This window comes from Lutjanus erythropterus, chromosome 10 (genome assembly GCF_056507025.1).
Source record: "Lutjanus erythropterus isolate fLutEry1 chromosome 10, fLutEry1.hap2, whole genome shotgun sequence".
NCBI classification, from domain to species: Eukaryota; Metazoa; Chordata; class Actinopteri; order Lutjaniformes; family Lutjanidae; genus Lutjanus; species Lutjanus erythropterus.
The window spans coordinates 12,833,906-12,846,897 of NC_139326.1; the positions used below are offsets into that span (position 1 = coordinate 12,833,906).

The 12,992-nt window shown below is 38.7% G+C and overlaps 1 protein-coding gene and 1 pseudogene across 1 annotated transcript; one reads left to right on the top strand and one right to left on the bottom strand.

Moving 5' to 3' along the window:
• Nucleotides 1–2,222: 2,222 nt before the first annotated feature.
• On the bottom strand, nt 2,223–7,535 carry cfap157 (cilia and flagella associated protein 157). Its single transcript, XM_084729031.1, has 7 exons — nt 7,459–7,535; nt 6,173–6,489; nt 5,072–5,234; nt 4,695–4,920; nt 3,871–3,959; nt 2,961–3,111; nt 2,223–2,429 (listed from the first exon to the last, which is right to left on the bottom strand). The coding sequence occupies exons 1-7, from the start codon at nt 7,533–7,535 to the stop codon at nt 2,223–2,225; spliced, it is 1,230 nt and encodes a 409-aa protein (XP_084585157.1).
• Nucleotides 7,536–7,974: 439 nt separating this feature from the next.
• Nucleotides 7,975–8,891, top strand: LOC146320117 (uncharacterized; annotated as a pseudogene).
• The last annotated feature ends 4,101 nt before the right edge of the window (nt 8,892–12,992 follow it).

The window sequence follows — 12,992 nt, forward strand, 5'->3', positions numbered from 1 at the left end:
CATAGGGGTGGCCAGTGAAAATCTAGGGGTAGCACACCAAAACCAAAACCAACTATACAGGCTAGTTGAAAACACTGTCAACATTAAAGTTAAGCAATTGCATACTGATATACAGCACTTTGGTTTATTTTACAGTAAATGTTATTAATTATCTGATCTGCATGGACTACAATTAACATTTTAAGTTCCACAACTATCCTATTTTAATGCATCATGAGGCATGACTGCAGATATAGTTTTTACTGTAGGGTTAGGGCCATCCCTTCTGTTAAAATTAACAAATCACTGCCACTGTTCCAGGGGTCTCATTTATACAGCTGTGTGTAGGATTAATCTTGTGCACAAAAATATTCAGATTTATAAAAAAGAGCATAACCATGGCCTATGCTGGTTTTCTTTTATAAATCAGAGTCAACTCAAAGTGTGGCACAACTTATGTGGACATCATGTAAAGTCCATAGATGCCTATAAATGATCAGTGAATGCCCCAAATCAATATTCATTCACACTGCATGAGGATGATCATGGCAAACTCTGAGAGAAAGGCTAAAAAAAGGAAGGTCACACAGTGTGAAATCAACGTTTTTGTTGTGGAGGTTGAGACGAGGAAAAATATGTTGTTTGTTGGACACAGTGTACATCATAGACACCAAAAAGGCATCAGAGTGGCAGCGTGTGGCGAACACTGTGAATGCTACTGCCTCACAAAGTCGGACACTTGCACTCTTCACTGTGAAAAATTTTTGCTTTCCAGTTTTTGTCACTGCAGCTGAGTTACTCTAGGAACTTGTTCAGGTATTTTTCTGACATTTTATAGACTAAACTATCAGTTGAAAATCATTAGTCAACAGAATAATCATAATAGGTATAAAAATGACTCTGCTGTCTGTGACGGTCCAGAACAGTAATTATATGCAAATGTACACAAACATCAGCAGTTGGAACAGAAGCAGGATTAAAGTGACCAAAACCTTTATTTTCAGATGGGATAGTGGGATCAAAAATTATAAGAAGAATAATAATCTTCTTACTGTTGATTGGGTTTTGTTCAGCAGTCTGCAGAGGTGGAGGCTCCTGCCTCTAAATCACTCTGATGAGGAGCTGGAGGAAATGAGTTTCCTGAAAGACAGACAGAACAATTTATCGCATTTATACAAAGAACAGACTACACGTAAAAATAACTACATTTGTTTCACAATAAAAAAACAAAGAAATTTTTATTTATTTACTATTCGTGATAATTGTGGTTGTGGCACTTTAAATATATAGATATAAATCAATAGTTTTCCAAACAGCTAATACTCATGGAAACTGTAAAAACCTCCAGACTGTATTTAAGAAAAGAGCTAGAGCAAATGGACTTAGTTAATTCCCACCACCTCTGAGTCAAAACAGTCTGCTCCTGCTCCCATTGTCCTGTCTTTGCTCCACAAAACAGAAACCCAGCTGTGTCTCAACAGGTTTGTTATGACTTAGAAACTTGAGCGCTTTGTCTGCATTTATGTGTGAACAGTGTTGCTCATAGTGATAAAACCAAGGAATTACCACCAGACTCTGCAGTTTCCCTGACCTCTAAAGAACATTATATTGTCTGTCAAGTTACTGTTTTGTTGTTAACCAGCATGCAACTTAACTTTGAGTGTTGATCACTCTCACTGCTCTTGTAGCTTTTTTTTTTTTTTTGGATGCAGCATGCAGCTGTTTTCAGCAAAAAAAAAAAAATTACTGTACACTAGTAACAAGCTGGTGAAGAAAGTGAAGCCTTTAGCGGCTAGAGAACCAGACATTTTCCTCAGGAGTTGGTGGAAACCAAAATAATTTAAATGGAGCATAAATATTGGTTCCATTTTGCCTCCACCACACTTCCATTTAACAAAGTTCAGTTTAACCCCATTGATCTAAGAGCTGCAGTTAACAGGTAACACTTGACACTTCATTTGAAAAAAGAATAAAATTAAATACCATTTTTTCAATTCTATCCCTCTGTTTTACCTCCTTTATTTACAGAAAATAAAAAAAATATATAACTCAAAATTGCTTCTTGCAAGATATATTTGACACATATGAAGTGATAAGCAAACATTTAAAGCAGGGAAACAGGATGAGAATGTATTTCAGTGTGTTTAAAACTTTACAGCCTGTTTGATTATTTTGATGAGACCCAGCAGGACTCTGATCCAGCCCACTGCGCTCTTGCAGTGCGTTCTGGGTTATTAAAGTGTTCACACAACTGTCAACATGACTCCTGAAACCAGGTCCAGTGGAGGGTGTTTCCAGTACCTGGCTGGTTTGCGGGTTTTGGTCTGCAGTTTCTGTCCTTGACTGCTCCTATTAGAGCCTGTTTCAATGGGGGCGCTGCTCTCCAAGATGTCCAGTACCCTCTCCATCTTCCACTCAATGGTGGGCATCTCCTTTGAGTCCCCTGGGTCCTAATCAGAAATGATATGATTAGTCCACATACACATTAGTCGGTTTGTATTATTGAGCTGTAACTGGCAAAAAGGCTAAGTCATTAACAATGCTCATTTCACAACATTATTTGTTTACAAGCTAAAAACTGAATTTTGTTGTCCTACATTGAATTATCAGCCTCTGAAAGTCTCTCATTAGCTTCAAATATGCATGTATTGTGCATTTACTTTATCAGAATAACCATGAGTATTTCAAAATTTAAATTTATTTAAAGTACTATAAGGAACTTGTAGTAGGAACGTGTACTTATGCTAAAAAGTTAAACAGCTTTAAATAGCTTTAAATGCTGCTTACATGTTAATGGCTTACTAATTATAATATAGCTTTTGATATAGCAATATATCACTGTGAAAGGTACAGTTCTTCCCTCCAGTATACAGCTCCCACAGATATTGTGATATATGCAAGGTTTCATTTTGAGCAATGAGATGCTGCAGCGGGATCTACAGCAGCTGTCCTGATGCTCTGGGTTAGGACTGTCTTCTTACCATCAGGATGTCTTTGATAATAATGTCTGCTTCCCACATGACTTGCTCCAGCTGCCTGATCCTGTTCCTCTCCTTCTGTATCACAGCCTCCAGCTGTCTGGCCTTGGCTGTTTTTTGATGACGCTCCTTAGACACTAACGCCAGGTCCCGTCTGAAAACACAACACACACACACAACACCACTGTAATAACAGAGCGAGTGGGGATATAGCTTTGTGGAAGAGCGTTTGACTGCAGATCAAGAGATCTCTGGTTAAGTCCAGATATCCATTCAGTGGGATTTATGTTGCTTCAGAGCTGACATAATTCATGTTTCATCCATTAGTAATTCAGCTCAGATTGTCTGTTTACAATTATGAATGGGGGCAGTGAAATCAGCCAATAATAACTATTATTTGATTAACACCACAAACAATAAGGGTTATTTGCAGTACAAAGAAAGTAAGTAAATCGTAAATCGTTTCAACAATTTGAAACTAAATTAAAAAAATAGTGTAACACCTGATAAAATAGATCAGATAAATGAAATATAACACTTAATTTAAATCCCATAGCTTTGTTTTATTAGTTCTGATTACCTTTTGTAAATGTAAATATTTAGGTATAATAATTTTATGCTAATTTAAAACTTAAAAAAACGTTACAAAATTGAATGTTAAAAACTTTATTTATTTATAATTACCTCTCATGGTCCACCTACAGCACCTTTACGGCCCACCCAGGGCTTTCAGTTTGGGAATCTCTGATCTGACTTAGTGTCAGTCTCAGGCTGGAGTGGGCCTGGGCTTGGGCTGGAGCCTTTGGCCCATGCAGGGTTCTAATTTATATTTCGAATGTTTATGAGTATAGCGTTCTTGAAGTGCACAATGTTAAATCTTAAGTCTGGACAGTAAAAGACGTGAAACTTTTACCTGAGATCCTCTTCCTTGGCCTTCATCTGTTTGTTGGTGATTTTCAAGTCCTTCAGCTCCACGTTAAGCTGCTCAATCTTTTGCACCAGCTTCGCATCATGAAGAAGGGAAGATGTTGAATGATTTTAGTGATTTTTTTTTCAAACTTGTAAAAGGAGGACACATCAAATAAGGTCCTCATTTAATGTGTCCTCTATTGCTAACTAGGGCTGGGTGATATAGCTTAAAAATAATCTCAATAAACACATTTTCCCTAAAATAGCATATTGTTAGGGCCGGGCAAGACAAAATTAAATATTACAATATTTAATTTATAATTGAGTTATCAAAATGATCAAAATTGCATTTTACGAAAAAATCTCAAAAATCATACCTTTTCAGTTTAAGTGGTAACATTTTCTGAATGTTATCTAGTAATGGGAAACATCCCAGTTCTGCTCTGCAGGCGTTGTTTGGTGTTTTCCTCTCAACACTTAGAATTCTTTGACAGAATTCAGTGTGGAGGTGTTTGTCCCAAGTGTCATGCTCCAATCTACTGAGCAGGCCCCAGATCTTACTTCCATATAAAACAATTGGTAATATAATGTGATCAAATATTTTTGTTCAGGTTGTAACTGGAACATTGAAGTTGAATAACTTGTTTTTAACGCATACATTACCCTGCCTGCTTTCATTGCCAGATTGAAATTTCCTGATGCAAATATGGTCAGGTAAAGGTAAGTGTAATTTTTTTTGTGTTTAATCAGTATTATTCAAACTGAAATTGCATTTGTGTTCAAGAAATCTGGGTTTCTTCTGAAGGATCATAATTTGGGTTTTCTTACCTCCAAATTTACCTCCAAGCCACGTTTCTCCATCTCTTCCATCTTCCTTTCCTCAGCATGAAGATCATTCAGTTTGGCTTGCAGGGCATCTATCTCCTTCTGCTGACACACGATTTCTTTCTGCAGGAGCTGGATTTCCATACTCCGCTCCTGAGCCCTTTCCTTCTGAAGAATGATTGAGGCACTTCTCTCAGCGTGTTCCTTCACCTCCTCCTCAGGCATCCTGCTGTTAGAGAACAGAGGAGGGCACAGGTAAACATTTACTTTTTGCTGACCAACATTTTGAAGCAACAGTCAAACCAATATCAAGAAAGGAGATCAGCATTAAAAGATTTGCCCGCAGATGAAATGCAAACTTTAACTCAAGTTGACTTTACTATTTCCTGTGGTTCTTCTGGTTCTCTCGTTCCTTCACAATGGCAGCTTGTAGCTCTTTGTTCTGCGTCTCCAGAGACTTAATGCAGAGTAGCTTCTCCATCACCTGTTTCTTGTACTCCTCAGTCTTTGCTGCTGAGACTTTGAGCTTCTCAGACTTTGCCGCTGAGGGGAGGAGAGGAAAGTAAACAAGGAGAAAAGTTAAGTTTCACACAAAGTTTAAACCCCCTCCCACCACACCTTTCACCATCAACCAACATAATTTTGCAACTTTCTGCATCAGACAATCTGAAAATCATTTAAATCCTGTGCAAAGATTTCAGGCACACTGATCTTTTTACACCAGCCTAGTGCAAGTATATTAAAAGAAATTTAATCCTTCATTTAAACACTTTTTGGCCTACCCACTAAGATGTAACTCAAATAACATAGTACATAATCTGCTTCACCAATCCTATGGATTATTTTTAACAGTGATTGCGCTAAAGTAATACAATCAATGTACTGATCATTTATTGATCTTACAGGTCCAATGAGATGAAAGATTTCTTTTCCATCTTAATATCTTGTGTCTTTGAATTGTTTCCATCAAATGTTAAAGTAGAAGAGTGAGAGAGACAGAGATCTCTGCCAGGTAACAGATGATGAAACCCCTACTGCAATGTCACCACAACAGCCAGATGCAGACATTTGCAAATATATGTTTAGTATAGTATAGTGTAAGTGTTCTTGTCTAAATGTATGCAATGTTTTTAATTAAGTGCTTTCGGAAAGTATACAGTAAGTTTCCTTTAAAATGCATTGAATAGTGTAATAGCATTGTAACTGAGCTTCCTTGGCTCACCTAACTGTATAAACTTAATAAGGAAAAAATATATTATTTTTTAAAATATTTTTATATCAACATCAAAATCAGTTAACTGTTAAAAAAGATTCACAGACCTGTTCTGCACTTGGGGACATGAATAAAAACTCCACAGGGATAATTATGTGATGTGATGTGATGATTATGAGGAAACCCATCCAAGCACTCCAGGCATTAACTTACCTACAGCTCTATCTTTGTCTGTTTGCAAAGTCACTTAATTGATTTGTCAATCAACAGAATACTGTGTAACAAACATTTATCCAGTGACACATTGCCTCACCGAACACTGATTTCAGTTCATCAATTTGCTCCTTCAGCCTCTGTGCTCGCTGACGGTGCTGCAGCTCCAGGGCCTCTCGTTCCTGTTCCCAAGCCTGCTTCTGACTCTTCAGCCGCTCTTTCAGCTCTTCCTCCTCTTGCTCCTCCTTCTCTCTTTCAGCCCAGTAGAGTTCAAGCTTCTTGCTGAGGACTCTGTGACTCTTCTCCAGCACGCCACACCGAGAGGTGAGGTCCTCGTGCTTTTTCTGCAGCTGGTCACGTTTATCCTGATATCTGCAGGGTAAAGAGGGACACATGGGCAAGGCAAGAATCTCCTTATTTTTTGTTGTAAAAACAGCACAAAAAATAACTGCATCCTGTATTAGAAAGTTTGTATCATGCTGAAATTGTCACTCAAGCTTGTTTTCAGTTACAATATGTCACTAGTGAGATGAATATAGTGACAATTCTAAGAACCAAAAGCTGGAGGAGGTCCATAAAAATTAAATTGAATTAAATGTTTTATTTTGTTCTAAATGAGGTGATACATGTGTAATGAACTACCCAAGAAGTAGAAATCAAACTATAGACCTTTTGTCAGCATCCATATTGTAGGATTAAAACAGGTGTTTTCAATGATACTAATTAGGGTCCCGTTCCACTTAGCATTTAGTTCCATGTAGCAGAGCCTTTCCAGTGAGCCAATGTGCAAAATAGCAGCACCATGACACTGTCTGACCTGAATGGATCACATTAACTAGTATCATTGATAACACCTGTTTAGCCTACTGTTGGCCATTGTGAAAAATCTATTAAATGGACATTAACCTGGTGAAAAGGATATTACTTTAAAACAAACTAAGACCAAGGTTGACCAATTTAAATACTTAAATTGTATTTGAGAGATGAAAGCACAGCTTAAACAATTAACTACTCATTTTATTGGGAATTGGATGGCAACTGTTTTTATTATATTTTCATACTTTCATTTCTACTATAACCAAATGTTTTTTCTTATGAAATAGTTTTCAAACACATTCAACATGGTGGCAGTGGCCATGATTTCACAGTAACTTACCCTTTTATGAGACACTAAAGCTAACATGTAGCTAAGCTAGCAGCTAGTCAGTCTGGGTATATTATCTATTTTTAAAAGATAAAAATTAACGTAGTGTTACATGTCTAGCTAGGTTACATTAATAGCTAGCTAGGCTAGCTACCCACAATTAGAGGCAGGTCTACAGTGTGACGCCCTTAACTTACCTCTCCAACTCTTCTTCCAGATATTCAATATGTTTCAAATACATCTCTCTTTTGCTAAGACCGTTTTTGTCCGCCATATCTATGTATTTGTCTTTTCCTGTATATTTGTTGTCTTCAAGTTGTTTATCTCCGCTTTGTCCAAACCGTCAGGATGTTTTTCAAATTCTGTTGCTAGGAAATGCTGCCTTCAGGACTGCTCCGAAAATTCTAACTTTACTCTTTTCAAAAAATAATTTTACCATAATAATAAATAAATAATATAATATATTCGTATCGATTAATAATATATCAAACTATGTTGAACATACTTCCTTAAAGGAGGAAAGCAGGTCTGTAATGTAACTACATTGGTACAGTGTTAATTCTCCAACTGCTCATCTTTAACGACTACTGATATTTTTCACTTTTTATTGTTTATCTCCACTTTTTAATCATTCTCATGAGGTAAATTAAAAAAAAAAAAATCAGAAAAATCAGTGCTGTGAAACCAACATTAGCTGACATTTTTGCTAAGGAATGCCACCTTCAGGGACTGTTCATGTGGATGCGTATGACTTAGTAAATGATTCTGCACCTTGTAATGTGTGATTTTAACAAGTATTACTTAAAAACACACAAAGGCATTCCCTTAAAACACATTAAAGCCAAGGTTGACTGATGTAAATGCTTAAATTGTGTGTGAGAGCTGGACCATGGGCATGTCATTCTGCTCCAAAGCTGTGAGGAAAGCAATAGGACCTCTGCAACCTTGCTCGGACCTGCTGATGTGAAGCTGTGCAGCATCGCCCTCCTGCTGGTCCTCGGAGTGCTCGCCAGCGTCTTTAACCTCGGGGTCGTGCTGATGCGGCAGTGGAGGTCCGGAGATGTGAAAACCATGTCCATCGTCATCCGCTTCATCTCACTGAGTAACGTCCTGCTGCAGATCTCCACCTTCGTCCTTGTGGCCTCGGTCTGGACAGAGGTGCTCTGCTGGCTGGAGTTACCTTTCTTCTTTCACTCTTTTGCTCAGCAGCAGCTCGGTCAGCTTCAGGTCTGTCACCTGGTTCATCGTTCTCAACTGCATGAGCTCCTCCTCAGTTCTCTTCAGAGCGTTTAAGGAGAAGAGCTCAACAATCCTGAATGTCATCCTGGTGGTGACCTTGCTCACCTCCTGTGTGTTCTTCTACCTCCATTTTCAAAGCAAACTGGGTTGCTTTGACTGACTGGGTTGACCTCAACATTTACGTGATCACTTTCATCGGCTGCTTCACCTTGATGCCCTTGCCATGCTTCCAACTTCCCTGAGGCTGGTTGTCTACCTCTGTAAACACACCTTGTCCTTGAGAATTGTGATCCCAGGAGGAAAAAGTCTTAGGGTTGGCAAGTATGGCCTATACTGTGCAAAATGTGTCACTAGAAAGGTGGTTTCACATTTCTCTACTAAAGGACAATGAGACAAATGAGACACTAAAAACAGAAGTTCAAATAAAGGTCTGCACTGTGAGAATCGCAGACTCCTCTGAGTCTGGGTCTGGCTGAGGCTTGAACATGTATGGCTGAATGATGCCTTCTCTAATTGCTAATGCCAGCCATCTTGCTAGCATTAGCATTAGCATGCATTGTTCTTTCATCAGGCGCCATTGGCCAGATCCAGATTTTCTCAGAAGCAGGAAGAGTAGATTAATCAGTGTGTGTGTGTGTGTGTGTGTTTTGAAGGCAGTGGGTCTCTACTGTTGCTGTTCCTCCTCATGACCAGCAGAGGTCAGTAAAGGTCTTGTGTTCACCCCTTGAAGTTCACATCAGTTCACGTGCAAATCTGTGCAGTGGAAGTCATCCTCTCTGGTGAACTCTGGCTGTGTTTACTGAGGAGTGGGTGTGTGACAGATGGATGATGCTCGTAGACTGTCAGAAAGTCTTTCTCCTCCGCCTGGAATGCAACTAAAAGAAGAAGAGGTCAAGCTTGATCAATTCATCAGACTGACTGAATTTTTCTCCACAATGTCCTGCAGCTTATCATACCATATTAAGAAACAACAGGAAGGCGGAGGTCACTTCAGGACACTTATGCAACTACTCAAAGTCAAAATATTACAACAGAAAATCACTAAATACTACCTTGAGAGATTTACAAATAAATACCACACCAAATACTTCACTAAATATTCACATCTGAGCTTTATAGAGAGACTTTCTCAATAAACAGTAGCTTTACATACGTACATGCAGACTTGTACTTAAATATAATTTTTATATACTTGAGTATTTACTTCATAGTGCTACTCCACAACATCTAAGAGGCACATAGAACATAGTTATCAGTTAGGTAGGTTATGAAACCAGAACTCTTTGTATTTGACATTGACTCACATAATCTGATTGTGTAGTAGACACTCAAGTGAGTTTTATTTGTGCTAGACAAATATGTGTTCAATGTATCAAAGTTTGAGAGATTTAACACAAACAACCACTGAGTTACTGATGCTAAAACAAAAAGTTTGATTGTTTCTGATCTTCTAAACTCAGCAGATTTGCATGTATGATGGCGTGATTGCTGTCTGTAGTGATTTCACTCCAGAGTTGTAGTGTTTACCTCAAGGGGAGCCGCAAAGTTAGCATCTTGGCTTTTGACTCGGTCTCATGTTGTTTCATGCACGATTCTGTCCTTGTGTCTGAACCATTTGTCAAACTTGAGGAAAGGCTGACAACATTTTTTATAAATATATAACATTCACAACCACTTTCACAAGCAAAAGTCAAAATCTAAAAGCCATAATCTAATCTCTACAATCCAATTTCTGTGTGTCTAGAGTAATGAGGACAGTATCCTTGCTAACTAACTGCACAGGTTAGCAGCTGCTGACAGAAGCGTCCATGAATAGGTCATTGCTGTATCCTAAGAGATTCCCAAAATCATTCTACTCTCACTGGAACTTAGAAAATTTTATAATTACCAGCAAGTTGTTTAAGAATTGCAATATTGTAATAAGTGACATACAATTTTCAAACTTGCAAAATACATGAATTATGCCACTAGGGGTCTCTCTCACATTAAAATAATAATAAAAGAGTTGTTTTCTTCATTGTTAAATAACCACCATAGCTGATGAGAATATATACCACTGTATTAACAGTCTTGTGGCTTATTCCCAGCAGGGGTTACATAGTGCTTTGTTATGTGGAGGGATTCGTAAGATTCACAAGACAAGACGGATTCACAGGATCATGCAAGAAACCATCTTGTCAGTCTTCAAGTTATCTCTTTGAGTCTGCACCAAAAACAGTGCAGCCAATCAGTGTCAGTATATGAGGGACTACTGGCAGCTACGTGTGATGACAGCGAGAGGCGTCCATAGAAGTGGAACAAACAACTCGTCTTGGTCGTCAGGTCCTGAAGAGGTTCGCACAGATACTGCAATAGCATCAGTCATATCAGAACTGGAGAGTGTTTCTTCATTGAAAGAAGAGCAAAGAATGACACTGAAGGCTTTTTATGATAGAAACAATGTTTTTTCTCTTCTCCCGACTGGCCGAAGCCGGTCGGGAGAAGAGTGGACCTTTGTTTTGTGGACCTTTTCTTGTTGGGATTGTCTTGTGAAATTCTCAAATAGTTGTTTTTCTCACTTAAATCTTGTGCTGAAATATAAACTTGTGGAAGGAAATCTGTTAAAAGTTAAGCTATTCTGCATGTACTATAATTGTTGTAATAAAACTGATGGAGATAGAATTACCATAAAGCATAATAAGGCCACTTTAACACTGCAAATCTCTGTGTAAAAGTAACTTTTATTGTGTGAGATTTCAGAACCAGCTGCAGGTATTTTATCTTAATGCCACAGACTTTAGGCCTGCTTATTGCCCCTGAAGCAAAACTGCTTTGAAATGCAAAATATTTCAACCATACTCGTGATCAAAACTCTTGAACACCCACAACATCAAACTTCTTTTTATCACTGAAACTGCAGCAAGTTGATATTTGCTGACGTCAACTCATATCAGGAAAACTCATTACATGGCCGCAGAGGATGCTGAGGCATGACAGCCTTAAAGGAACACCAAGATTAGCAGCAGCAGCAGCGGCAGCATACATTTCTGGCTCTGTTTTGATCTTCCCTCTTTCCGCCTTCACCCCTTTGGCCCTTTTGTTGTGGTGAGGCCTGCCAGGGGTCAGCCGGGGTCACGCCAAATGGAGAGAATGAGGGTTAATGCCGTCAAACCTGTTAATAACCCCCACCGCGCCCCTCTAACCCCCGTTCAGAGACATTTTTCATGGCTTGCCACACTGCCAGACAGAGGAGGCAGGCAGCTGGAGGCTGGTCGCTTCCATCTACACGTCTGGTTCGCATTAAACGGACACATGTGCTCTTTGTTTTGAGAAGTGCGGCTGACACGAACCCCATAAACAGCCGTATGAAAAATGGATTTCTCAGGCAGCGGATTTAGGCTAAACTTTGTTCAGGGCCAGTGTTTCACTTTAAACAGGAGGTATCGTAATGACAGGAAGCATATGATTTGACTAAAGCCCTTCGTTAAGGATGATGGGCAGAGTATCGCTGCGATGTGGAACAGTTGATCTGAGAAGGACTCTGTACGTGAGTCTGTTGCCAGATATGAATCTGTTGCCAAGATCAGGTATGTTAGATGTTTCAGCCCAAACTTATATATCACATGTCACCGTTTTACAGCTGGATGTTGCTGTAAAAAGCAGGACTACTTTTCTGTCCGTGGCTGAGATTTATACTCCACACTCTCACACAATGGCTCAGTGTTTGGCTCAGGGACACATGGCGGTTGATGGACACATTAGCTGTGGCAGCGATCAAACCTGTGACCTTTTTATGACCGGACAATCCTTTCAGCCACCGGACCACCCTGCAGCAACAAACAGCTACTTGAGGATACTTTAATAAAGTTTCTTAAAAGATAAGTCTGGTGATATTCAATATTTTAATAAATCCAATGAAAACTAACAATGTTTCAAAGTCTGATATATCTTATTTCTCTGTGCCACAGAGATCAATATTTGTCCAAAAACTATTTGAAACACATCAGTGAGCTCCACTGTTGCACTCCACTGTTCCTTCATTACCATGAACACACACACTGCAGCTGACTCTGACTCAATCCCCAATATGCCGTTTTACTACCTCAAATACTCAATAGAAAACCACATGTGGATTATTCCGCTGCTGAAAATAGTCCCATAAGACATGCACCATTTCCTCCTTTTTGAGTAATCCTAAACTTCAGTGTCTAGCTGTTTTAGGAAATCACTTCACTGTAAAAAAAAAACAAAAAAAAACATGCAGGAATTTTGCAGAATCAACTGATCTTTTCTCATTAAGTCAGCAGAAATGCACAAGTTTTATTGATTCAAGTTAATTAAACTTAGACTTTATTTTTAGAACACTTCAGAATTCATAAAAAACGAGTTTGAGAAGCGATGATGAGTGGAATGAATGTACTGTACAGAGTTCAATCAACTCATTGAAGTTTCTAAAGAAACATGATCAGCATATTAGCAGACTTCCCAGCATGCATTGTGTGAGTTAAAACTC